Source organism: Curcuma longa, chromosome 4, assembly GCF_044706935.1.
Source record: "Curcuma longa cultivar G26 ecotype Majalengka, Jawa Barat chromosome 4, ITB_CL_G26_1.1, whole genome shotgun sequence".
NCBI classification, from domain to species: domain Eukaryota; kingdom Viridiplantae; phylum Streptophyta; class Magnoliopsida; order Zingiberales; family Zingiberaceae; genus Curcuma; species Curcuma longa.
The window spans coordinates 5476469-5504318 of record NC_133864.1 but is presented as its reverse complement, the minus strand read 5'-3'; the positions used below and the strand labels follow the sequence as shown (position 1 = coordinate 5504318).

Here is a 27850-nt window from a genome sequence, read left to right as displayed (position 1 = left end):
AATACCGAAGTGAGTACTCTGCCTACGAAGATAAATTCTCAATCTTTTATCCGTGGGTAGATACTTCAGACCAACATAGGTTTTTCATCAAATTTAACTCTTGCGCATGTCCAAACAGGATCAAACCGTCGTGCTTTTGTGTTTCCCCTTTATTTAGTAAAAGATGAAATCCGTTACCTTAGCGGTCCCACACAATAACTTCATGATTATCTGTAATGAGGTAAATCAAAAAACTGTAGTTGACTACTATGAGGGAGGACATTACCTCCGCTTCGTCGAATTTTGATCCTTGTCCACTTTAATAAGTCTGTCCACAGTAACCAATTCAACTATGTCCGAGAGTTGCTTTTGTGTTTCCTCGTGACACCTTACGGCTGCGTGCGCGAATTAATTAAGCCTGCAAGCTAGAGCGAAAAGAGTGAACCCAAAGTGGTATTTTTGGACCTAATTGCTTTCTTTCTTCTTCTTCGACATGAACGTCATCGACGTCGGCGCTGTGTCACGGTGCAGAGAATCTGAGTGCGAAGTTAGCTATCGATAGATAGATCCGTTGACTTAATTTATTTAAGTGGCTATCTAGCTGATCTGATCTGTGCATCGGATGAGTCAGCGTACCACTTAGATTATATTGATATTTATGGGTGGACAAATTAAGTGAATGGATCTAATTAATTAATTACATTTTCATCGATCGAACCTGGAAAAGTGATGCACCTTTTGATACATCGAGAGGCCAAATCCACTGTCGCCTACGCAGGTTGATGGTACGCATCATGCGTGCGGTGGCTCTGAGAGGGTAACAAGCACATTCAGGTCGGCCAGTCCACTTGCTTTACCCCACAACAAAAGTTTGATTAAGTGGCCAGTTTAATTAATTAACGGGTTATATATATATATATATATACACACACAAGAATACTATCCTGCGTGATACATCCGTGCACGATCCGTGTGTGACGCCCTAACCCATCGTCGTCCCCGCCGCCTCAGCCGTTCGCCAGCGCTTCGTCCGACGGCGGATTCCGATCGGATAGTGGTCGGAATTCAATGAATTTGATCGAAAACAGGCCCGATCGCAACCGGTAGTGGTCGCGCCACTGCCGACCCTGTTTCCAATCAAAATTCGTCGGATTCCGACCACTATCCGATCGGAATCCGACACCGGACGGAGCGCCGACGAGCTGCGCGTCGATTGCACCCGAGGGAGAGGTCGGTGGTGGCCGGTCGGACAGTGTGGTGAGGGCGGCGACAGCGACGATGGATCACGGATATCACCATAGGTCACGGATTCCTCCTCGCGCAGCATAGTATTTTTCATATATATATATATATATATATATAATTGCTAGCTAGCTCGACTCTATTGATCTTCTTAATTACTAACCCAATTCACTCAATTAATATATCTATCCACAGTGGTCGCGTGCCACTGCCGGCGGTTTCTGACCGAATTCGGTCGGATTCCGGTCACAATCCAATCAGAATCTGGTACCGGTCGATGCGCCGGTGAGTTGGCCGTCGATCGAGCCCGGTCCGGCGCCCGGCAGTGGCCGGACGGCGATGCGACGACGGCGGGAACAGCGGCGGGTCGGCAGAAGAAAACATTGTGCATTCCCAATTTTAGACGGTCAGATTTTCACAATCACAATGTCGTGGACGCGCGTGTAAGAAACCGTCGTGCAGCAGATCAAAATTATATATATATATATATATATACACACACTACCTACTTTAGTTAAGTAATGGAACACATCAAGTCCCAACTAATTAAGTTAAAGAAATCAAAGGTGCATGACTTTATATATATGTAATTAATATATAATCTCTAGCCATCCAAACCAACCAGACAATAAGCTAGCTAGCTAGCATCCTCAATTAATTTTATATATTCATGGGATCATAGACAAATAAATTATATATATGTCCATTCATGAACGATCCTATCAATTAATTAGCTAGATCCTAATTAATCAAAAGGATGGCTAATCACAATCCATCATCAATCACTTCACTTGAACTTGATAGATGTATATATATATATAAGTTGAGTTGGGATAGTTGAGTTGGTTACAACGTAGCAAACTTACAGAAGAGGGCAAGAGTTCGAATCCTGGCAAAGTTAGACAATACCCTCCTGCGTTGTAATAAATTACAATTTCTTGATTTACCTTCTCACAAATGATCGTTAAGATGACAAATTTTACTTTTTGCATAAGAGAGAAAGAATTAAAGCTAGGAATTTAAAGGAAAGGGCCGGCAGTAGCATGCATGCATTCCGAGTTTATTACTGGTGAATTTTGTGAGTGCATTTTGACTGGAAAGGTACACACTAGCCAGCTAGTGTTGTATATATATATATTACGCATGCAGGAAATTAAAAGTCTTCAATATTCTGTCAATCAAATCTAAATGAAAGGAGAAAGGAGAAAGGAGAAAGGAGAAAGGAGAAAGGAGAAAGCATGCACTTGTTGAACTGAACTTACATTACATAGTGGCGCCGCGTCCACTCATCATCACGTTTGTTCGCCATTAATTTCTAGTTAATTAATGTCATTACTCGATCGGTGGATACATTAATTAAGCTACGGTGTAACGACAAGTATTTCTATAATTAATTAGATATTTCAATAGGAAGCTAATTTTAAAATACAGTTTTATTCTATTAATTAGCTTATCTTTAATGCATATGCCACTATACAATTATTTTTGAAGGGAAGCTCTCAGGGGGCGCTTGGTATACATTCGGTAATGAGAATGAGTATTATTTCCATTGAGGGGTTAATGACAATGGAAATGATTACCGGATTTTTGGTGCTTAGTATAGATACTGGAATAATCGGAAATCGATCAGACGATCGATTAAGGCTCTCGATCGATTAAAACATGGCTTAATCGATCGTCTGATCGATTAATTGTCGTAGTTTTTTTTCTCAGAAAATCCTATAATCGATCAAGTGATCGATTACACTTGTTCATAATCGATCAAGCAATCGATTATGATCAATATTGCGCTTCAGGAGAAAGGAAGAAGAGGAGGAAGAAAAGGGGAAGGGGTGGAGAAGCTCGGCCGACATAGAAAAGAAGAAGAGGAGGAAGATGGGGGGAGCTTAGATGAACGGGGGAGAAGAAAAGGGCGCGAGGTACCGCTGTCCACGAGAAAAAAAGCTACGTCGCGATGGGAATGAGTTTAGCGATAACGGAGAGAAGTGTAGGTTATGAAATCAGGGATATCAAATCCTTATTTTGATTTCCATTCTCGTCTATCAAACATTAAGAATGGAAATGAAATAGATTTCATTCTCATTCCCCTCTCCTAAACCCGCCTACCAAACGCCCCCTCATTTTATGTGTTTTTAATCATTCATAGTCTAAGTCACTTAATTAGCTCAACCTACTTAGTTCATTCAATCTACTTGTTCTTATTGAACCGCAAATTGTCTAAATCAATCTATCTAGCTCAAAATAATCAATTCAACTAGCTAATGTATTAGATCAACCCCCTCAATTTAATAAGAACTCAACCCATTAAGAATAAAGACTAAAGACTAAATATTATTTTTATGATGCCCCCCAAAGCTTAGTGCGATGATAAAAAGTAGGATGAACTCCTATGAAACAAAGGTTCAATTTCCACATAAGGCATTTCATGAGTTCATAGTGCTCTAACTATTTATGATACTGGGTCATTCGTCAAAATTCATTTGTATTTTTTGAATTTACTCTAATGGTCAATAGAAAATTTTTATGAGACCAAATTAATCACCTTCAAAAATTAATCAGTTCGAAAAGTTAATAACTATATTAACAAAAAAAAGAAGAAGATAAAGGTCATTTTTAAGGAAAATGAATCCACTTTGCTCTATCAATACACTAATCTCCTCCCTATATGGCTATATCCTATATTTTTTCTTGGAGACATTGATTTGAAAAAGCCAATCTAGCCAAATGGACCAGACTAGTCTAATAGGAAAAAGAAAAGACTAAACGGATTGGCCAAGTTCGACGATTGGATTGGTTTGGATGGATCAGTTCAGATTGATCGAGTTGAGTTGGTCGGGCCAATTGACTTATGCAAAACACATCGTTATTAAAACTCAACTGCAGGCTTGGATTTACACGATTTTTGAAGTGAAATAACAAGACAGAACTGAATTCCAGAGAAAAACAGAGTATTCGAGCAGCAGCACCGTTTCCATTGTTCTATATATAATCAATTTTCTTTGAAAAAAAAATAAATAATGGATTGATGCCGCCAGCCAGTCACCGGAATCCCTTGAGAAGAGACACACGAGGAGGAGGAGGAGGAGCACTGTCAGTCGGCAGATCGAGCGGCCTTCTCCCCGATGAAGCCGCACGGAGGGAGGCGACGGCATTAATCTGAGGCGAGCGGCAGTTTTGGAAGAGGTGGGTGATGTCCTGGAGGGGCCTCCGCTTCCTGGGCAGCCCCCTGCGCTTGCAGCCGGCCTTGGAGACGGAGAGGCACAAAGCGGAGGCCGTCGCTGGCGAGGGAGGGACGGCGTTCTCCTTGTCGTGGGATCCATGAGCCATGGCTATCGAGTGGAGGGAGATTCATGCAGGGGAAGGGGCCGATATTTGTAGGGGGGGGGAGAATGGAGGGAAATTTTTTTAAATTTGTATGAAAATCTTCGATGAGGTCTTGAATTTTGACTCCGAAACCGTGCTGGCGCCCGCGCAATCTGAGGTTGCACGAACACTGAATTTTTACTGCTTTTGAGTTGACGGCGTCAGACGAACTCACTCCCGCCACGACACCAGGCCAGGCGCCAAAAGCACTGAATTTGCTTTGCCGCAAAAAATGGAGAGGAAAGTTTTGATGATTAATTATGGGACGGATTAAAAATAGATATTTGCTAAACTTCTTCCTATTTGGCTCAGAAGTATTTTTATTTATTTATTTATTGCTTAAATAAATTTTAAAAAAACGATTTGCAAAGTACCTCGTTGGGAGAAGCTGCTCCTGCTGCATTTGATTTTGAGATTTGCGAAGTTTCGAAGTTCCCAAAGATTTGCAGTGGTGCTCTGCGAGTTTGAAATTTGAACAGTCCATTTTTAAAAAGCTTTTTGAATTAGATCAAATCGGCGGCGCGCTGAGAGGGGAAATGTATATCCGTAGACTGTAGTTATATAATATAAAAAATTAAAGGATAAAAATTAGGCCATTTTCATTCTATCAATTCATTTTCTTTTGGGTTGTTAATTTGATCGAGTAATTATTAATTAGGTAAGGATGAACATTTGATCAAATTAAATTTTTGTTAAAACTGAACTAATCAATTTTTTAATCAATTAAATAAATCAATTCTTACTATTAAAATTGAATAAAATAAACTAATAAAAAAATTAATTAATTCAATCAATAATTAAATTAACTATTTTTTTTTAAAAAATAAAATAAATAAATTTTAAAAATAAAAACTCAATCAATTTAATAAAGATTAAACTTCGAATTAATAATTAATGATTCACTCGATTATTTTGAACTAAAATTTTGTTCACTCCTAACTTTAGGAAAAACAATCTTTAACAAAGACAAAAGTCCAACAAAAAAAACTTTAGCGCCCCACTAACATCCTTTTTATCAAGAATTTTTTAATATAAATTTTCAAAAACACCCATAAATATTTATCAGAATATTTCTTTGTATTACAATGCAAACAAAAGGCAAGCAGAAGCCAAAAAAAGGCCTTACTATGAAACCAAGCAACACTAAACGAAAGCATAAGCAAGCAATTTAAAACTATTATACATGTGGTTACAAACCTGCAAATGAATGTATAAAAAAAAATCAGAAAATTTATTAAACTGTGGTTTAGTTATACTCTCCCTGGGCCCTATAGACAATTTGTTCATATCGATTGATGTTTTACAATGTTACTTAAGGATACCGATATAAAATTGAGAAGCTGAAACCTCAAAAGCACTGATGCAAGGCACTTGGCAAAGCAAAGGCAGCAGTTCTCACCAGAAAAATAATGTTTCGGGCATGAATTATGTCCTATGGCTACTCGGAAGAGGCCACCCTTCATCCATCCGGAATAATCTCATTGCAACCGATCTCAATCATTAGCAAATGCCCATCTCATTGCGGAGACAACAGTTAATATTGCCTCCCAAATAATGATGAGACTTATTGATGTTAGTCAGAGTTTGGTCAGTAAATACAGCCTCGTGAACTATATAGGTTTACCCTGAGACCAGATTAACCCAAAACGGACTCGGATAAAGGATATTTAGCCACAGGAAGATGCAACAAATGAAGGGCTAGTCAAGCTGAAATTAAACCAACATACCCAGCAATGAGTGCCAAGATGAACGATACTATATAAGCGCCACCAACAATTAGAGGTTCTTGCACTCCACACAGTTCAAAGTAATGATAGATTGATGTTGTGTGTTCAACACCCCTTCTAGTTTTCCTCTTATGCAAGAGTTTAAAAGTCCTTTTGTGAAAAACCTGAATCAGACAACCATTCTACATAAGAAAGAATTCAGACAACAGATTCAATAGTTAAACTATATGCTTAGAATGATAAGCCAACTAAGATTTGGCATAGATATTATTCATATTGTCCTAGGAAAAAAAGGATATTTTCCATGATGCAAACAAGGTATGGTATGCATACATTTTTAAAGATCAGCCATCCTATGCTCCAACCATTTTGAAGTTTATCGTGTTAGAGCTTGCAGTTGGCACATAGATCTTAGGGCCAAGCTATGCTCATGAATATGTATGACTAATTTGTTTCAAACATAGACCAGGCCTAGAAAAACTAAATTACTCAAACTCAAGTGTGTATTTGATACAGGTGTGGATACAAAAATCAGATATAGTTGTTCTGAATAACTTTTACAAGATGTTTGATTTTCCAAAAAGAAATCATCTTAAAATATGTTAGAAAATAATGGACTAACTGAATGAGGCCTTAGATTCCCAAACTTTGTGCTACAGAAACAGAATCATGTTATAGCAGCATTAACATGTTCCCTTCGAGTGGACAACATGTTGTATCCTTATGATAACTAGATACGGGATAAATATGATATGGCAAGCAACACTTGAAACTCGGATGAAAACAAGAATGCCAGGACCAAAAGAAATCATGCCTTTTGTTTGAATTAAATCCACTAAGTCACATGATAAAGTACATGACAGATCTCTGAAACAAGCCTCTAGCCCAATATATACAGAAATAATGATGAAGAGAAATTTACTAAGAAATGGTGATATTTCTGTCAAATAAAGTCTCTTCTAGAGATGTCTATCTTTTTAATAGACATTTATGGTAAGACTTGTAAAAGATAATAGTTGCAAAAAAAAAATCATATGCCTTTTGTTTGATATCATAGCGTAAATATAAAACTTCCTCCTATATGGATCCATAGCATTATTAATTGAATATGTTTCATCATAAAAAATAGTATTTTATATGGATTGCTTATATTGAATAGTTTGATATACTACATGGTAGATGTAAAGCTTCCTTTTATGTGAATACTTAGGTTAATATTAAGTGCATATGTCCTATGAGAGAGCTCAATCCCAAAAGATTTGCATGCATCTGTTTTTCCAAAATTTTGTTTATGTATATGGATAAAAAACAAAGAAAGTGCAAGACTACCACCACCGTACCTGCATTATGACTGACAACATTTCCAACATAAAGATACCAGAAGATATGAACAATGGGAAGAACATTCCTGACAAAGCGGCCATTGCAGCTAGAGCACCACCCAATCCCAACGCTCCAACATCACCCATAAACACAGAAGCTTTATGTCTATTATGAAAGAGAAACCCTATGCAGGCTCCACACATTGATGATCCAAAAATCGCAAGTTCTAAGTAGTATAAAAACATAGAAAATACATTATTAGAAGATAGAAGTACATCATCAATACAAAAAATCAACAAATGCTTCAAAGCCTACAGACAAAAATCCAGAAATATATTCATTCCAACATTATAAACATTATAAATCATAGAAACCCTAAACAATCACATTAAGCAATCCATCAACTATGTAAGCTATTAAAAATATTATAACACTTTGTCAAGAAGAGTCTAACATATCCATATAGAATCTGGTAGGTTACCATGAACTAGAAATTATCACTGGCCAAAAGAAAAAGGGAAGAAGGTACGCATGCCCATACACAAATGATTTACTAGTAAATTACAAACTAGAAAGCTGACAAAATGGAAATCAGAACAACACCTATAAACTAGTAAGATGTACATAGCTACCGTGAGTGACATGGACTATGATTGGGTAGTAACAAATTAATAATCATCATTCAAAAGAGAGAAGTCGTCCATGAATTTACAATTCTGTTTTCAATTTAAAACCAACTTTTAAGCACTAAAACTAGAAGCAAAATTTTGCACATGCAGAAAATTCCATTGTCTGCTAAAATCTCAACAAGCTTGTGTGCAATAATGAATCAGATTGATTAGGCATCAGTAATTTCAATCACAATTCCAGTTCAAGCTTCCTCATGGAACTTCAAGTTTTAGAACAGTTCGTATCTAACTTTGATATGAACTCATTAATCTAGAAAGTTTTAAACGTTCAGCAAATCTTTAATTTACCAACAATTCATTTTCTACAAACAATAAGTTTCGCCCAAACCTAACCAAACCCATAGACAACCCTTTTAAGTTTCCTTTAATCTTTGGACCAAATGATTAAATATTCCCTGGTAGAAGGATCAACAGAGATGATTGTATTTGACCTATATTTCTCTTAGTGTTGGGAAGGATAAATTTTTCAAGTTACCGGTCTCATGAAGTGACCCATATACCTGTTTTTAGTAGATTCAATATACTTACTCATAGGATGTCTCAGTTGAAGTAAGCCAGATACCTGTTTTCAACTAAATATGATAATTTTGAAAAATAAAAATTCAACAAACAATGGTGCCAAATCTCATAATGGACCGCCTACAAAGATTTTCAGTTCCTAGAGTAACAAAAGAACCTGTTGAGAAATATTATGTTAGAATTCTCATCCTAAGGACGAAAACATTGTCAATTGCTTCAATCGACCAAGAAAGAAGTAAAATAAAATTCATAACTATTGTACTAATAATCAACACTCATTGGGGCCTAATGGATTTTTTCCAGCCATTAAATTCTATGAAAAACTTTAACACTTAATTTAAAACTCAAATCAGCATTAACTATATTCAGTAGCATTCTTATTGATCTCCCACCTCTTCAACCCTCATCAATCCAATTTGTCTACCTGTTGAATCTATTGACCATCTTTGAAAATATTCATAAAATAATAGAGTATGACCGATTTGTATCATTTCATCATTTTTTTCATTTTAGTCTAAGGTAGTAAGGTACACACGACAATCAGAGAGAATCTAGGAAGTCCTCTTCATTTTAACCACTCCTCAATACCTTGGATAATAGATCCAAGACAAGTAGCAATCTTCCTTGCAGGGATATATGCCCATCCATTTCATGTATTTGTTCACTTCAGTCCTAATTGTTGATGCATTTAGTTTTACTTTTACTTGAGAATTATACCATCTATGGTTATTGACCATGATTCAAGCTTGGAGTTCATTATTATCAATTAGCACAATAAATCAGTTTGCAAATAATTATACCATGAAGATTGTATTGAACATGGCTAATAAGTTCTACTGAATAAATTATTAGAGAAGAATATACAGTTATCAATATCAAAGAAGCATACTTACCAGGATTTATTGGAAGAACAGCTATGGACATTCCCATAAAAGCCAAAGCAGCACAGCCACCAGCCAAGCCATCAAGTCCATCAGTCATGTTGACTCCATTACTCATAGAGACAAATAATGATGCTGTCAAGACTAGATATAATTTCCCCAAATGCACAAGTCCCAATGGCTGAGGAAGAGGAGCCAAAAATTTCCTTCAATCAAATAGAAGAAAAAAACAAAATCAGGATTTAAACTACATTAGAAAAGCAAAAAAGAACCAGGATTTTACATATCAAGAATTTCAGAATGTGATGCTCATCATTGCAAAGTTACCAAAAAAATATGAATGAAAGAAGGATTGATAGAGAATAAATACAGAAAGACAAGAGGAATGATTTGAACTTCTGCAAAAGGCAAACCTTCATAAGTACAAATATAATCACTAATCTTATTATCGTCTAATGTTGACCAAAAAGATAACAGATTAGGAAAATAAAAAATTATCAGTTTTTGCCAACTAAACATGATGATCTTACTGGTTATGAGAAACTATACATGTTGTATGGTGTTGGTATTTGTGCAGAATCCAACCAAAATGAAAACCATGTCCCAGCAACTATCTGCACCAACCACAGAAAAAAGATAATCAAACAAAAAACATATCTTTTAGATGGTGCAGGTGATGTGCAAAATTTTGTGCATGTCAATATTATGTGAGCATGAAGATAAAAATGCTACCTGCAAACCAAATTTTGCCCAGCCTGGTAAGCCACAATTCTGACTATTATTACAGCTTAGAAGGTCGTCAAATAACCCAATTGCTGCAAATGAAATGGTTCCTATTACAGCTCCAAATGCAGCAGTATTGTTGCCAGCCTTGACAGAAGCAACAGCAATAGCTACAGGTATGAAAAATAGCCCACCCATTATTGGGGTACCCTTTTTAGACCAGTGAGAAGTTGGGCCATCCTTCCTAATAATCTGATAAATCCTCATGGTATCAACTATAGGGACAAATAGAAATCCTGCAAGTGCTGATATAACTGCTGACAAAGTGAAAGGGTGTGTTAAGAAAAATGGTTCCAAGGGCATTCTGACAATCTGCCATGACCACCAATCAAAGAACAAAAGAAATCCAACAAGGAATGCCACCAAAGTCATGCTGATTAACATGCCCTTGCCCGTTCTGACATAAAGGATCAATACCAAGTCAATGATCAAGCAGAAAAGGTATTCACATATATTTCACAATAAAATGATTTGCAATCAACTGAAAAGATTGAGAATAATAACAAGAGACAATGGCCAACAATTTAAGTTGAATATATGGATTTTTTTTCACTGTATTATTTTCTGTGATGCCATATTTCCAATTATTGCAAGGTTGATAAAATCTTCAATCTTATTTGATAAAGGTCATACCACAACCCCCTCCTCCTTTGTATAACTAGTCCTAATTAATTCAATTAACCTAACTGCAAGATATAAGGATTTCTGTTTACAACGTCGATCGTCTAGCCTATTTTCTTTTGGTTTAACCACTATCAAAGTTACATTTACTGAATTACTGCATGTAAACTATATTGATGAAGTAGCTTCTCATCTTATACTCTTATTATTGCTTCAATAACTGATTGTGCATGTTATTTCTTATTTGCCTGCCATGGAAACAAAGAGATCATTAATTGATGGGCAGTAAGGCTTTATGATATTGGAAAAAGAAAAACACTTCAAGAAAATACTTTCAGATACAAACTATACCTCCAATGAAACAAACGATCATAAATTACATAACAAAAAAGGCAGAAGGTGTGATGAAGAGCATCTAGAAAGGCCAGCCAAATAAGTAATGTGTTAGAATGGTCAAAATCACTTGAAAGAAAAAGAAACATGAGGTCCACTATGAAATCCAAATAACACCAAGTGACGCAACAAAACATGGTAACGATAACAAAAAAGAAATGACCGACTGATAATCTCCGATATTATATATAAAGCACCTTCTCCTCCTCCGCCCTCGGAGGGTCGCGAACCGATGGGTCGCCACTGTCAAAGAAGGATCAGACGTTTCATAACGGTCCTTGTTTGAGGCCAACTCGACATCAGTAACAGTGGAGACAAGAAGGTCTGCATCATAATCTTCATCATCGCTGGAAGACATATACGATGTATTCTCTTCAGAAACTCCGTAGCCATCATCTACGAGCGTAGGGATACCCATCGAATCCTGCACCGTAGAACGTCCGTCAAAAACAAAACAATCCTTCGCTTAAAGATTCACAAACGAATATAATCCAATGCTAACAAAAAATTACCTCATCGAAAGAGAAAGAAGCCATTGCGACTAACAACTGCCGACGCTTGCGCATCCTGCCACCAGATACGGATCGACACCGCTACAAGGAAGACAAATAAGAATCGTATCGCGATGGCCCGAACAAATCAAGAACTCAAGGGCGGGCAAAAGAGAACAGGAAAAGATTGCTGGAAACTAACCTGAGACATGGATCGGAACCGGGGAGGAGGGATCCAGGCTCGCGCCGACGAAGGCGCAGAGAGGAGGCATTTGGTCGGATGAAACCCTAGGCAGGCAGGGCGGGGAGCCGCGGAGCACATTGGAGGGACGGTGCGGCGAGACCGAGAGGCGGGCGGGGGAAGGAGAAGGAATTAATAAATGGAAATGACGTCGGCAGAGAAAAGGCTTCGTCCTTTATTCTCTTGTTGGGCCGACCCAGGTCTATCCCGGTCTAAATAGGTCCAGGCCCCAGGTCTATCCGGACCTAAGCAACCGGGGAGAGTATTAACAAATAATATTTAAAACTAAAAAAAATTTAAAATATTCCTTTATTTTTTCGATTCAAATTGTGAATACGAACATAGGCTTTCAATTAACACGAGCCAAATTGATTTCTGAAATTTCGTTTCGACCAGACGCCGGGTCAATTCCAACACAATTCAGGTCAAGAATCAACACAGCTTTGTTGCGAGAATCTTTCATCCATTAATTCAACCCTTTTAAATGCTATAATTATGTCAAAATAGTCCTTAAACATTTCAATTTTATTATTAACTCTTTTAAATTGCCACCAAAATCACTACAATTTCTGCATTTCAAGGAATATTCCTGTGAACTATATGGTTCATGATAATCTTCTGTTTCCACCAAGTAGTTCACTGGAAGAGAAGACCCCTCCAGAGTTGTAGTACTGAATGATGATCGAATTGCACTTGTCTACACTACAAAAGCTCCAATTTGATGTTTCACTCAACAAATGATCAGTTTCTAAAGCATTAGTTTGGTAAACATCCAAATTGTAGCATCATCAAATTTGCAGTTTGGCATGCGTTCCTTTTCATCTGTATCAGGGTTAGCAAGGAAGGGATGTACCTAATGTCAAAAAGCTCCAAACTACCCAATTATGACGCTGATGATCTGCATCTGATCCGTACAGGACAACAACTATAATAGTGCATCTTAATGCAATGATAACCATAACAGCCTAAGCAGTAGAAACTTGGAGCGTGCACATGGTCCTATCCAACCTAGGCATCAATCATTCTACATTCATTGTTCCCACCATGAGTTTGACACCCAATTATTCAACAGGAAATGTCTTTTCGATCACAACTATCTCTACCCCATTCACCAAGATTCTTTCTCAACATAAAATATAATGTTCTTTGCCAAGGACACTTAATCCTTAAAAAGATAAATTCCATTCATTCAAATTATCTACGCGTGGTCCTCCTATAAATCCACTCATCTCAGACTAATTTAGTAATGCAATCTGTAGCATCTCTACCTCCTAATGATTAGAGGAAAGAGAACTCCTTTCTTATGTTTCAACTTTTAACTTTGATACACAGACATAAAAAAGACAGCAATTTCAACCACATTATATATATGATACCATTTTGAGTCCTCTTCCACACAATAGAAGACTACAAAACATCATAGAACAACCATGCTACTCTTTTCCACAAGCTACTTACAGCACTTCTGCGATAATGGATTCCACTTGGATTGTGGATAATTCAACTTACACAATGATCTTCTTCCCTCACTTGGAGCAACAATAAACCAAACAGTTCAGCTCAGGAAGCACATTATATCTCCAAACAATTTTCGGTACAGGTAAACTAACTCAACTCAACTTGCTGTCTCCTATTTATGTTTTGAACAACTAGAGTATCAAGTTTTGTTTTTTCACTAACTATTTTTCAGACTATGGGGGATGTTTCTGATGCTCTTGGTTCTCTACTCAGCCTGGATCTGCCCATTTGAGTTTGCATTTCTTCTGTACTTGCCACGTACAATATTCCTTGTGGAAAACATAGTCAACAGCACTTTTGCAATTGATATTGTGCTCACATTCTTTGTCGCTTATGTCGACCACAAATCCTATCTCATTATCGATGATCTGAAGAGAATAGCAATCAGGTTAGCATTTGACCCTTATCTCCTCTCCTCACAAACACTAATTTGTACTTATGTTGTCTAAAGTATACATGAATCTTGTCCAACATTAAGCATACATGCTCTGTGAACTTCACTCAAGCTGAATTTCACAGGTACCTATCCACCGGGTTCATCTTTGATGCATGCTCAGCATTTCCCTTCCAAACAATCAGATTCTTCTTCAGTAGACATGGCAATAGTCTTGGTTTCAAACTTCTTAGTATGCTTAGACTATGGCATTTGCGTCGTGTCAGTTCCATGTTTGCCAGGTTTATATCTTCTCCCATCTCTTAATACAAATAACGACCAATGAAAATAAATTATTTTGTTAATTTTTCTTACCTCAGACTTGAGAAGGACATTCGCCTCAATTATTTCTGGACACGGTGCACAAAACTCTTATCAGTAAGCTTTAAAATAGCAATTGATTCACTTGAGATTTTTTGCATGTTGCACTATTGCATGTTTTGAACCCTTGACACAGCATTTTTGTACTACTACAGGTAACACTTTTTGCAGTTCACTGTTCTGGATGCGTCAACTATTGATCGCTGACAGATACACAGATCCAAAAAGAACCTGGATAGGTGCAGTGATGCCAAATTTCAAGGAAGACAATCTATGGATCAGAAATGTAACAGCAATATATTGGTCCATTACAACACTAACAACTACTGGTTATGGTGACTTGCATGCTGAAAACACAAGAGAAATGCTATTTGATATTTGTTACATGTTCATTAATCTGGGTTTGATAGCTTACCTAATTGGAAATATGACAAACCTCATAGTACATGGGACCAGTCGCACAAAGAACTTGTAAGTCCTATCCTCCCTAACTTTGTTGCAGCTCGGCCAATTTTCATGTCAGTAACCAATATACTAAAAAGCAATTAATTACATATATGTTAACTGAGGATTCAGATGTTTTGCTATCAGAGGGACACCATCCAGGCTGCTTCTGAGTTTGTATCAAGAAATAAACTCCAAAAGCATGTAAAAGACCAGATGATAACTCATATGTGTGTAAGGTTCAAGACAGAGGAACTCAAACAGCAAAAGACTCTAAGCAGTCTCCCTAAAGCCATTCAATCAAGCATAGCTGAGTATCTGTTCCTTCCTGCCGTTCAAAGAGTATACCTTTTCCAGGGAATCTCATTTAATCTCATTTTCCAATTGGTAGGTCCGCCATCTAAAGAATTTAGAGCTTGATTATATTCCAAGCAATTTAAGTGAATGTGCTATGCTGATGAGACCAGTGTGAGATAATAGGTGACAGAAATGCAAGCTGAGTATTTTCCACCGAATGAAGATGTGATACTTCAGAACGAGACACCAACAGATTTATATATTATAGTATCAGGATCAGTGGTTGGTACTTAGTATAATGTAGTGTCTTTTGCACTGTAACACTAAAATGATTGTTTGAAGCCATTCTCAATAATAGAACTAACAGTTGGTTTACTAATTGCAGGAGATGAGAACATATTCAGATGGAACTGAAGAAGTAAGAGCAAAAGATTCTATACCAATAATGCATTAGCATGTCAAGCATTGATAATCGGTATGATTCGCTGCATTTCAGGTTCATGGGAAGGTAACTGAAGGGGAAGTATTTGGGGAAATAGGAGTTCTATGTAACATACCACAGCCATTCACTATAAGAACCAGTGAGCTAGCACAAATTCTCAGACTTAACAGGTCGTCACTTTTCAACATTATTTGAGAAAACAAAGATGATGCAACTATTATCATGAGAAATCTTTACCAAGTATGTTTAAATACTTAAGAACAAATTTAACAAAATATTGAAAATGATATCTCAGTATCTGCAGAAATAGTAGCTGATAGTGACAATCTTAAATCTTACAGAATTCGAAACTTTATGAAGAAGTATATCCTTGCATACATCAAAAAGACCCATAAGAGTTCCTAAAAGAATGGTTGGAAATAACAAACCATGAACGAGATGGGCATGACAAACCAGTTTGAAAAGCAGATAGCCCAGAACAGATGGGAGGATACCTACTATGTGAGGCACAAAATAACAAGAATATTGGCGTAGTTAAACAGCTTTCAACAGGTCAGGTCAATACAAAAGTAGGCCATGCAGATAACAGCACTAGCTTCCATGGAGCTGCACAGAAAATGCACAATGAGACCGCTAAGATTCAAATGAAACAGAAAGCAACTATTGAGCAATCAATGGTACCATGTCGAGACGCCTCCGGAACATGATTGAGTTGATTACGACGGAACAGACTTGCAGAAGAGGATAAGGGTTCGAATTTCGGCGAAGCCAAGCAATATCCTCCTCCGTCGTAGTTAACTGCAGCTTCTCGATTTACCTCCTCACAGATGGTTGTGGGGCGGCTAGGGTGGCGGATTCCACCTTTTTGCAGAAGAGTTAGTTATTGCGGGACATACTTGCTGCAGTGGACAAGGGTTGAATCTCGACGAAGCTGAGATAATGTCCTCCTCTGTAGTGGCCAACGACAACTTCTCGATTTACTTCTTTACAGATGATCGTGAGACCGACCGTGTGGAGCCGCTGAAGTGGCGGATTCCACCTTTATTATTGCAATGGTACATGTCGAGACACAAAGGTACAAACAAGAAACATGACAATAAAGAAACTCTTGAAATATTATCTAAGTGATACTGATAGGATGAGTTTCACCAGAATTGATGAACTGAAATATGCTCAAGTGAAATTGCCTGACCATGAAGATATCTTTAAGAGACGTGTGAGAAGGGAGCCGCTATTTCGACATGGATATTCAAATATCATTGAAATGTCAATAAACTCTTGCTCACAAAGTGGAAGCTATTATTGTCCTAACAATGTCATGAAGCTAACAAGAAGACAAGTGGTCATTCACATGCGTTCTCTGAAGGAAAGATCTGCAAGGCAACCAAAAGCAAAGGTGATGAACTTACCTGAAACTGTAGAGGAACTCCTCAGAATTGGTGGCAAGTAAAGTTTGATCTTATTAAACACATAGCATATTCTAACCAATAAACTTGCATATGCTGCTGATTAGCTCACTATCGTTAGTGTTGAGATTATTACAAATTAACAACTAGCATGATAGGCAATTTTCCTTCTTTCTGGTCTCTCAAGTAAAACTCATAGATGAAGAGAAATAGAGATACAGGGCTGAGAAAGAAGCATAAATTATAATGAGCAACAAGTAATCTGTCATATATTTTCCATTGTTTTTAATCATGGCTTTTAAAAAATGAAGAAGATAAGTTTGTCGGCATCATCCTACCAAAGTGATCAATCAAGAGAATGCAGAAATTGATGATATAAGCATAATACGTGACGGGGACCATCTATATCTCATAGAGGCACAATAGAAATAGTGACAATGAAAGATAGCAAAAGTACAATGACAATGGCCGCCGTTTCCATGCCGAAAAATGAAGACTTTGAAGGTTTATGGTCACGATGAGATTATTGTTAGATATGCGTCCTCATTATTTTCTAATGATCAACATGCTTTGAGGATAAAAGAATGTGGCACTTTCTACATTGCATGTGTGTCCTCCATGGTCAAAGTCAAAGAGGGCTCTTGCAGCAAGATCATGCAAAGAGAAGAGATATCAACTGTAGTGTTACGAGTGTGATAGTGTTCTAACATTCAACCCTAAAGCAAACCACGTCGATGGAAATCGATCGAAATAGTATGTGAGAGTGCGTGCACCAACATTAACTCAGATTCACCTCGAGAACTTCAACAATCAACCGCAAACACATCAGCTCGTTGTGAAGCCCAAATCGGCGGTAAAGAAGCCCTACGAACAAGGGGAAAAGTAAGAAGATTATTGACCTTTCAGTCGCCATCGCAATCGCCGTCGCCGTCCGGCTTCAGGTAGTTGAAGACGAAGTAGGACCAGAAAGCCCTCTCAATCTCCCATGGGCTTGACAAGGAGGCTTTATATAAAAAAATGAATTATATAAATTAAAATATTTAATTTTCTTTCAAATGCCAGCGCATTTTTGTTTATATAATTCATTTTTTTATCCGTAAAAAATAATTTTAAATATAAGATATCCAGAAAAATAATAAAATATCATTTAGATAAAATTTAAATAATAATAATAATATAAATATGTCGAAATTATTATTTATTAATGGATGTTGTTTAAACTTCGTCTCTTCTCATGCACAATTGCACCTTCTTCGACACATTTGCCATGGTGGCCTCGGCCAGCCCCGCTCTGGCGGCGATCCCTCTCCTCCCGCCTGCCGACGCCGTCGCTCACTTCCCCCGCGTCCCCGTCGTGGACCTCTCGCATCCCGGGGCCGGGGAAGCCATCGTGTCCGCCTGCCAAGAGTTCGGCTTCTTCAAGCTCGCCGGCCACGGCATTCCTTTGCATCTAATGCAACGTCTGGAGTCGGCGACGCTCGAGTTCTTCCACTCCCCGCAGGCCGAAAAGGACAAGGCCAGCTCCGCCGACCCCTTCGGCTACGGGAACAAGCGAATTGGACCCAACGGCGACGTCGGTTGGCTGGAGTACCTCCTCTTCCCCGTGGCCGGAGACGACCCCTTCGCTCTCTCTCCCATGGCCTCCTCTTTCCGGTGGGATCGAATAATTACCATCATTTGCACGTAAAGCAGCACTTAATTCCTCACAGCTAACTTCTTCATGGCTACTCTGTTTCAGCTCTGCTTTGCTGGAGTACTCGCAGAGAGTGAAAGAACTAGCTCGCGAGGTGCTGGAATTAATGGCGGAGGGACTAAATTGCAACGACAGGACGGTTTTCAGTAACCTGGTGATGGGCGAGCAAAGCGAAGGAATCATCAGGCTCAATCACTACCCGGAGTTTCCTCGACCGGAGAAGCAGCTCGATCGTAGCTTGACAGGGTTCGGAGAGCACACGGACCCGCAAGTGATCTCTGTTCTTCGGTCCAACGACAGCGCAGGTCTACAGATCGCCCTCAAGGACGGGAGCTGGGTCTCCGTCCCGCCGGACCACCAGTCCTTCTTCATCATCGTCGGCGACTCTCTTCAGGTATATAAATCACCATCGTTGCCCCACCGAAAGCAACATCACATATATATATCAGTGCGTATTCACTCCCATTCTCATCAGGTGCTGACGAACGGGAGGTTGAGGAGCGTGAGGCACAGGGTGATGGCCGACGGCGCGAAGTGCCGGGTGTCGATGATCTACTTCTTGGGGGTAGCTCCGGGAGAGAAGATTGCGCCATTGGGGGAGGTGATGGGGGAGGGGGAGCAGAGCAAGTACAGGGAGTTCACGTGGAACGAGTATAAGAAGGCTGCATGCAGAACGAGGCTGGGGGACGACAGGCTGGGGCAGTTCGAGAAGTAGGAAGGCCTCTGCATGATGATGCATGGATGGATGATCATGAAAACGAAAGTATAATTAATGTGAAGGTCCTTCCTTTCTACGATTTAAGAGTAATTAATCTTAATCATTCATTAAACAATGGTTAAGATTAATTTTCTTTAGGTTACATGAAAGGGACCTCGATCCTTCAATTTGTAATATAAAATTAGCATGCATGGTGAAAGAAAGGCTCTTTTATACTAGTTTTTCCTCGAAAGGTCTTCTCACAAAATAAGACAATATGAGCAATAGTTGCATCTATTCTTATAGCCTAGAACATGATTGCTACAATGAGTCAAGGATCTCAACAGAGCTTCGATTGCTACATTTCACGTTTGACCTAAAAACAGTTGGAACGATTTTGCATCGAGTAAAATAGTTTATAAGCAAACTGAAGTCATGGATAGAAGATTTGGTCTATTAATTAAATGAAAAGGTAGAACAGTATGATTGACATTAATGGCGCTGTGCCTGAGTAGCTAGAGCCTAGATCCTGGAGGTGGTTGTGGAAGTTGGATTTCAAGTACCTGCTTCATTCATTGTGGATTGACCATGACATGCTTTTCCTCTCCTCGAGTAGATTGACTGTGACAGTCGAGCTCGATTACAAATAGGACCCATCACGTGGAAGGAAAGGTACCTTTCTGTTCTCCTTCGTACAAAATCCATCCCCACTCTTGGAATTATCCAGTCAAATTAGTGCGATGCAATAAATACAAGACACAGAGAGACAGCGATAGGGATAGAGAGAGAGAGAGAGAGAGAGTACAAGAACGAACAAGGAAGAAGGCAGCAGTGAAACATTCAATCTGTTGCAGTTCTTGAAATTAAATTTTGTGGCTCGGTCCCTGCAGTCAGCATGGAGATTGTAGGAAAGGACAAGTGGGCGTGGCAGTTGGTTGCCATGACGGCGACGGGGATCGCAGAGTGAAATGGAAGAAGCCGCGTCGTCGAGTGGGTGGCTATCGGAGCCTTTTTGACAGTTTAGTTCTCTCGGGCGATCGCAGGAGTCGGTCGACGAGGTCGCTGTCGCGCCCATGCCCGCGGTCGCTGTCGCTCTCGCTTGCGGTTTTGTCGCCGGGCGTCGGATTTTTGAGCGGAGCTCGCTCTCATTGATCGCGCCGTTTGTCTGCTTGCGATACGCATTCAAGCGTGTTGGTTCAAGTAACCGGTCGCTGTAGCCGGCGACAGGGACGACGGCGCGAAGTCTGTCGATCGATCGATGGACGGAGGAATTCGTTAATTTGATGGACAAGAAAGAGACGTCGCGTCGATGGCGGTGCGATTGACAAACGAACTGGCGTTAAAAAAATCTATGGAATAAGATTGATGTTAATTTTGATTCTTCATGAGTATTAGTACGACTAATCACTTCTTATCTATTTTATTGTCAAACTATTCTTTATCATTTCCTAATAAAATTTCTACAAACTGAACATACAAACAAACGAACTAGAATCGTTGTTTACTCCATTTATGATGAAGTTAGCATTTTAACTGAGAAGGAGAGCATGTTCACTTTCCTCTGCAACTGATGGTTTTTTGTGAGATCTTTAATCTAATGACATGAACTGAGCACTTAGGCTGCACTACACGGGATAAATTCAAACATCTTGTTTGACTTCGGTTCCTACCGAAACAAACTTTTACTTCTACAAAAGAATCTTGAAGAACTCTAATCGCATGGAAGAAAGACAAACTGTGGCTTTAGCAAGCACATGAAGAAAATGATACAATACCTTGCAGTATAATGAGTAAAAGCAGAGAACATTTTCTTGACTGTACCTAGTTCAACATGTATGGATTAATAAACTTTTACTGCAGCATTGTTTATGCGCCGGTGGCATATAGACGCGTCCACTCTTTTGCTGCATCACCAAATGGAATCCGTAAGAATTAAAGCGAGAAGCTTAAGTTTGATACTGTAGGTATTCAGGGCATGAATGCAACAAGGCTTTTGGCCGAGATCTTACCTGTCTCCACAGCTTCTGATTCATTCGATTTCCAATGCTTTGCGATGTTCTCAGAAAGAGGGTCATCTGGATTTGGAGCACTAAGAAGTGCTTGAATACTGAGATCATAATAAAGAACGACTATTACTCCTCTAGTTCACAAATACAATGGATTTCTGAAAGAGTTATCAGGGCAGAATACTACGGGACCCAGCAATAAGTAGGCAAAATTAGATCAATAAGAAATACTAGAAATGCTTGCATTCCTAAGCCCAAAAGGTAATGACTCTAAACATTGATTTTCACAATGAAGAATCAAAATACTGCAATTTTAAAAATAAGCATGTAGTAATGCGCTAGTCATAATCCCATTCTGGTCCAACAAGACCCTGCAGGCTGGGACAAAGGAATTAAGAACATATTTATATAACTTCAATTTCCATATGAGCCTGCATCAGCCAACATGAAAAAAAGGTCCTATTTATGGGGCAAGAAAGGTCGACCAAGTATCAACCGTAACAAAATACCATATGGGTGGTGTTGCCTGTGCACCACCACATCAATATTGATTGCCCCCTCTGTTGCTAATGAGGGAATAAACTGATGCCTTTGCTAGCCTAGCAGATTGAGTGGCCTTAACATCCCAGTGAAAAAATTGCATAACAACTTTTGATGATTACAAACAAAATAATAACTAGAACTATATGTGTCACCTGAGTAATACTGTTCTAATTTGGAGAGCTGGACTCCATTTATCCTTCAGGATGTCAAGGCATATTCTTCCAAGCTGCATATCAAATCCATGATATTAGAATGGATTTCCTGCAAATCGACAAAAGAGAAGAAAGTAGAACTTCTTGCCTTGTCAATGTTAGGATGATAGATTTTGGTGAGAAACCGGACCTGTTCCAGATATATTTCATAAAAAGAATATATCAATGAATATCTTAAATAAGTAAATATTGTTTCCATTCCCATGAAAGGGTGCAAAAAACAATGTTGCATAGTGGAGTAGGCTCTGCTTTAATCAGTGACATAGCTAGGCAGTTACTCAAGAGAGTGAACATATTATTTTATGGTTCATCATTCCTGACCGGAGGCTGCTCATTGGCATGGTGATCAAGACGTCCAGAGTCGGAGACTGGCACAGACTGTGGCTTAAACATTAAATAACATCATATATGATAGTTTTACGTTTAAGGAAGAAAAAAAGATTTAATGAGGGTTAAGAAGTAGCAGTATGTGTGAGATAACTAATTTGGGTATTTGAATTACACTGTCATGTTGGCTCTAACCCTCTCCTAGTCACCAATCCCATATTCTTCACAAGGACCGCAATCCACTAATATCATCCTTTCCAACACCACCATTCCCTTAAACCTTCTCCATCAAAGTGTGCTATCAATGAACAACGTTCCCTCCCTCCTCAACTCATCACTCCGGCATCCAATTCCCTTCCCATCATGCAACTATTGACTCCATTGATGGCCCTCCCTTTCCATCCCATTCATGTTAGTAAATATAAAATTTTGAATGATAGAATTTATAATTCAAATATTTGAACCAGGAATAATGACTGGTTTTTTCTAAAAAAATATTACACGTGATATATATATTTGTGTGCATACACAATTGCTTTTTATATAATTGTTTGGTGACCTGCCCAAGAAAATCTAGGTTTGCACTGACCGTGTTTTTAAATTAAAGTCTGCAGCTTTCTAGTAGCACAGAAAACATAGGAAAAAGTACCAAGCTACAAGACTGGACAACCTAAAATGACAAATTCTCCACTGCCCAGAGTTCGAATGAAAATTAGTTAGAGAACTCCATTGGCACAGTTCAAATAAAAGTGACATTGTACAAGATTTTTTTTAAAAAAAATCATTAAAATGATAATTTGTCACAGAGAGGACTAATTCATAGAATCCACTTGAGAATTTCAGGACAAAAATAGTTAAGTTGAGTACCCAAAACAAACAATGGATACTGAATTGAATAAACGAAAAGTAATGGAAGGAATTAAGGATAAGGATAATAGGAAAAGGGACTTGCTAGTCTTAGTTGTCAATACCTCTATTCAATAAAGGAGTTTTGTTCATAGGCAATCTAACAATCAAAGTGAATGGTGTCCTTCTAATCACAACTGAGGGCACAACTGAGAGCTTGGTGAAGATAGAATGATAAAGCCAATGACAAAATAGATAGACCGGTGTTGTAAAATAAAAAACAATAAATAAATGAAACTTTCCCAACTTCCAGTTAATCCTACTAAATTACATTTTTGCATGTGAAAAGGTTTCATCGTCTACCACTGTAAAGTTGCTGCAATTTCAATCTACAAAAAGACAATGTCATTATTCACACATTCATGGCCCATACCTAAAAGTAAGATGCAGAACGTTCTAAACGACAGTAGATTAGCAATCATTGCATATCATGCTAACCACTCAGCATTGTTAATTTAAGAATAGATTGCATAACATGCTGTCCACTGAGCATGGTGAATCTAGGAGCATGGCTTATCGGTTCCTTTGCATATTGTAGCATGCACCAAATAGTTTAGTTGAATAGCTAACCAATTTAAGCATAAGGCTTATTGATTCAATTGCTGATCATAAACACTGGTATATCTTCCAGTATGATTTAGAGATAAAATTCCTAGTTTACCCATCACTCTTTATTAAAGTGTTAATGTATCATGGCTCAGTTTAAGAGGCGAATTAATAAAATACTCAAACAAACATGCTGAACACCATTAGCTCCAGTCTCGCTGCCCAGTGTAATGGCCCTTTGCCAATGATAAATAAGCTGTAGTGCTTAGTTTTATTATTCTGGTAGCTTATGTAGCCATGCAGACTCATAAAGGCTCCAATAAGTAGTACTAAGTTGATAAGCTCTTCAATAAACTATTCAAGAGGAAGCCACATGGCCCATAACTTCAAAAAGAGTTCCTTTTTACAATAGTGGCAATATAACCACAAGAATGGCAATGAAAACAAGCAGTGCGTCCCAACTGTTGCAAACATAATGCATGAAAAAGTCATTAGTGAACCAAAAAAGAAGTAAAATGTTCAAATTAGTGGTAACTAGCCATGTATATTCTAGTTTACCAGAATGCTTTGATGCTAATACAGAACAAGTGGAAACTAAATACATTCACAACAACTGCTTTCCAATCAATATTGGCAAAAAAGTAACTAGTGGGCGTCTAACCTTTGGGGCAGCCATGGGATATTCTTCAGGCAAAAACAACTCAAGCTTGAAAACTCCTCCTGATAGTAGGCAAAACGAAATAATGACATATTGAATAAACCTCAGAATTCAGATCGACAATAACACGATAAATTAATCAATGTGGAAGAATGAAGGCCAACAAATTAAGGTACTCAAGGAATTTGTATTTTATCAAAAGTCATCACCTTCATATGGAGACTGAGTCGGTCCGAGGATCATCACGTTGAAATACCGCATGTTATCCTCGGACGGAGATGCACTGATGCCAGGAGCTGCAACAAAGAAAAAAAAATTGTCGCAATAACCAAATGGGATAAAAAAAATCCCACCGCAAAACCCTATAAGTCACACTATCCTATTTCTTAGTTCTCAACAAAACAAGATCAACTGAAAATTCGAACTCTAATAGAAATAAAAAAAAACAAGATAAATCATACCTGGTTCGCTAAGGAGTCGCTGTGTTTCCTGATCAACAAACAGGATAAAAATTGTATCATAGCAAGTTAAATACATAGTCAAACAACAAAAAACTCCGACGCTCTTTTCCTGAATCACCAAATCGGCGAGGCTGGAAAGGAAAGCACAAGAGAACTACGAAAAATTGGGCTACAGACGCCTCGGCCGAGGGCTTACCTTGATGATCCGGCGAGGGAGATTGCTGTTGGCCATCGAGACGATTCTAGGCTCAAGGCGTCTCTCAGCCGATCGATCGGGAGACGCGGAGAAGGAAAACAAGCGAAGGGCAAAAGGGCAAGTCAAGGAAGGCTCCTTATTTCAGTTCAACCCCCGGTTTATCGTCTTTTTCAAAATGATCCCTAAACCTTATTTAATCAATAAAACATCCTCGAATTGCCGTGTTCTCGTTCCCCAAATATTCAAAGCTATATGATGAAATCATGACGTCACCGTTTTATATCAAGCGAACACCATACATTTGTCATCGTTTCATTTTAAAAATATTAAGTTATTAATTATCATGGTATTTTAACTAACCTAAAATTGTAGGAAAGTTTCAAAAAAAAAATTAGAGTTAAATTAGATAGTTACTTAAAGTAGGGTTAGGATTAGAAATTGAGTGATGATGTAAAGAGAGATGATTTAATTGTAATTGCAATAAATTTAGATGTATAATATCGAAGTGAGTTATATCTAAGACGAGTTGTTTATTACACGATGCTATTCATAAGAAGAGTTCTAAACAACTTCTATTTGCATCTTTAATTTTTAAGTTCACATAAAATTTCTAAATAGAAAATGAGAACAGGAAACAATAATAGATGACATGAAAACAAAATAAATAAATAATAAGCTAAAAGCATCAGCATCAAATGGACAAGGGTTAGCAACTTTAACTACCAAGTTAACATAAATTTCCTAATTCAGAAAATGGGAGCAAAAAACAATACCAGATAACTAAAAAAAACAGCCTTCACTGCAAATTGTGTGTCAAGAAGACACCGTTAAGATTGTATCGAATACACAGTTATAGCATTCGTTAAAAATCTCATTATCAAAGCTAAAAAAAACATGATGAAGACATGATCCACTGAGTTGCATCCACAGAATTTGAATCTTAGTAACCACAGTTCATCAAAGCAATACTTCAGATTTCTGAAAAAAGATGTTTACCAGCAGTTAAACTTGAGAAAACATTATGGAGACAAGGAACTTTTAACTCGTATGATTTGCCAGACAAACGTAGTCAGTGATGAGTATATAAACAGAAGTAATATACAGAAACCAACCTCTGTATCTTCAACTGTGCCAGGTCTTCTGTTGTTCTCCTTGACATCTTCAGTCACTACACAAATCATGAGAAAAACATTATGAAATTTAGACTGCTAAAAAAAAAATCAATCAAAAATTTTGTTCAAACACTTAAGCAGAAAATGGTCAGCTTAAGTAATATTTCAAGGCCAGTATAGAACCCACCAAAACTAACTGTGCTCTCATTCCGGTATTTAAAAAAACAATCAAGAAGTTGAAACTTCCAGGAATATCTATTCAAGCAATTCCAGGAATATCTATTCAAACAATTCTGTAGCCACTAGCACAACAGATGAATACTAGGGGTGAGCAAAAATTAGTTAAACCGAATAAACCGATTGAATCGACCGAATTAAAAAATTTAGTTCAGTTATTTCAGAATTTCTATTATTTTTTCTTAAAAAATCGATTAATTTGGTTAATTCGATTCGGTTTCGGTTTTAAAATTCCTTATTCGATTAAACTGAATAAACCGAATTATTCAAATTAAAAAAAATAATTTATAAATTTTAAGTAAATAAATTTATAAATCCTTAATTATTTAGTAAAATTTTTATAATATTTAAAAAATTTGATTAATTCAGTTAAAAATTGAATTAACCGATAAAATATCAGTTCAATTGTTCGATTTTTATTAAAAAATTCGATCGATTCGGTTGGTTTGAAAAAAATCGATTTATTCATTTTCGCTTTATTCAGTTTGGTTCAGTTCGATTTTAACCGAATACTCACCTCCAGTTATATAGGGTGACTTCTATCAAACCCCCCAAACCCTTAGCTAAAGCCGGATCCGATCGAACCGGTCCGGACCGGATATATTGACCGGTCTATTTCTGGTCAATCATTGAACGATCTAATTAAATTTAAACTAAATCGAACCCGATTATCCTAATAAATACATTGATAAGTCACAAATTAATCGATTTCACTCTTAATTAACCTCGCTTACTACTAAGATCTCTTAAGTAATTTCACTAATCGATAATTGGAAGCCGTGGAACTCTGTTTACTGAGTGGCTAAGCGCCTAAAGTGTCATCACTTATATAGTGGTCGATAGGCATTATCAATGATTTACCTCCTTACTAATGGAGGGAGTGCAGAAGATAGGCACCATCAACATGATTTATGGAGGGAGTGGGAGGAAGGGAAAGGAAAGAAGGGGGAATAAAGCGAGGAGAGCTGCGTGATTCTTTTGACGCTACTGAAAGGTAAAGGGGTAACCACTACGTCTCTCGTTGCGGCAATTAAGAAATGGTCGTCGTTATCGTTTTCGCATGCTGGCGACGATCGAGTGTGGGGCAGGCGAAGACGATAGCAGGGCGTGAATTGGAGTGCGCGAGAAGGCGAGGAGGCTGTA

General features: G+C 38.0%; 3 protein-coding genes and 1 pseudogene across 4 annotated transcripts; 2 read left to right on the top strand and 2 right to left on the bottom strand.

The window, feature by feature from the left end:
- Nucleotides 1-6118: 6118 nt before the first annotated feature.
- On the bottom strand, nucleotides 6119-12343 carry LOC141826256 (phospho-N-acetylmuramoyl-pentapeptide-transferase homolog). 2 transcript variants are annotated; one of them, XM_074713501.1, is made up of 9 exons: nucleotides 12214-12343; nucleotides 12033-12113; nucleotides 11718-11944; nucleotides 10456-10903; nucleotides 10273-10337; nucleotides 9736-9929; nucleotides 7652-7860; nucleotides 6312-6475; nucleotides 6119-6209 (listed from the first exon to the last, which is right to left on the bottom strand). In XM_074713501.1, exons 1-9 carry the CDS (start codon nucleotides 12331-12333, stop codon nucleotides 6173-6175), a joined length of 1545 nt encoding a protein of 514 aa, XP_074569602.1. In that variant the 5' UTR covers nucleotides 12334-12343; the 3' UTR covers nucleotides 6119-6172. The 2 variants fall into 2 exon arrangements, with proteins under 2 accessions (XP_074569602.1, XP_074569603.1); XM_074713502.1 differs by having other exon boundaries at nucleotides 6119-6475.
- Nucleotides 12344-13763: 1420 nt separating this feature from the next.
- On the top strand, nucleotides 13764-16102 carry LOC141826969 (potassium channel KAT1-like; annotated as a pseudogene).
- Nucleotides 16103-18380: 2278 nt separating this feature from the next.
- Nucleotides 18381-19521, top strand: LOC141828357 (gibberellin 2-beta-dioxygenase-like). The gene is made up of 3 exons (XM_074715782.1): nucleotides 18381-18766; nucleotides 18852-19200; nucleotides 19282-19521. The coding sequence occupies exons 1-3, from the start codon at nucleotides 18381-18383 to the stop codon at nucleotides 19519-19521; spliced, it is 975 nt and encodes a 324-aa protein (XP_074571883.1).
- A 1702-nt stretch (nucleotides 19522-21223) lies between these two features.
- Nucleotides 21224-25460, bottom strand: LOC141827594 (ubiquitin-conjugating enzyme E2 36-like). Its single transcript, XM_074714882.1, has 8 exons — nucleotides 25359-25460; nucleotides 25163-25190; nucleotides 24911-24997; nucleotides 24705-24763; nucleotides 22353-22394; nucleotides 22205-22278; nucleotides 21513-21610; nucleotides 21224-21407 (listed from the first exon to the last, which is right to left on the bottom strand). Exons 1-8 carry the CDS (start codon nucleotides 25392-25394, stop codon nucleotides 21370-21372), a joined length of 462 nt encoding a protein of 153 aa, XP_074570983.1. The 5' UTR covers nucleotides 25395-25460; the 3' UTR covers nucleotides 21224-21369.
- Nucleotides 25461-27850: the final 2390 nt, after the last annotated feature.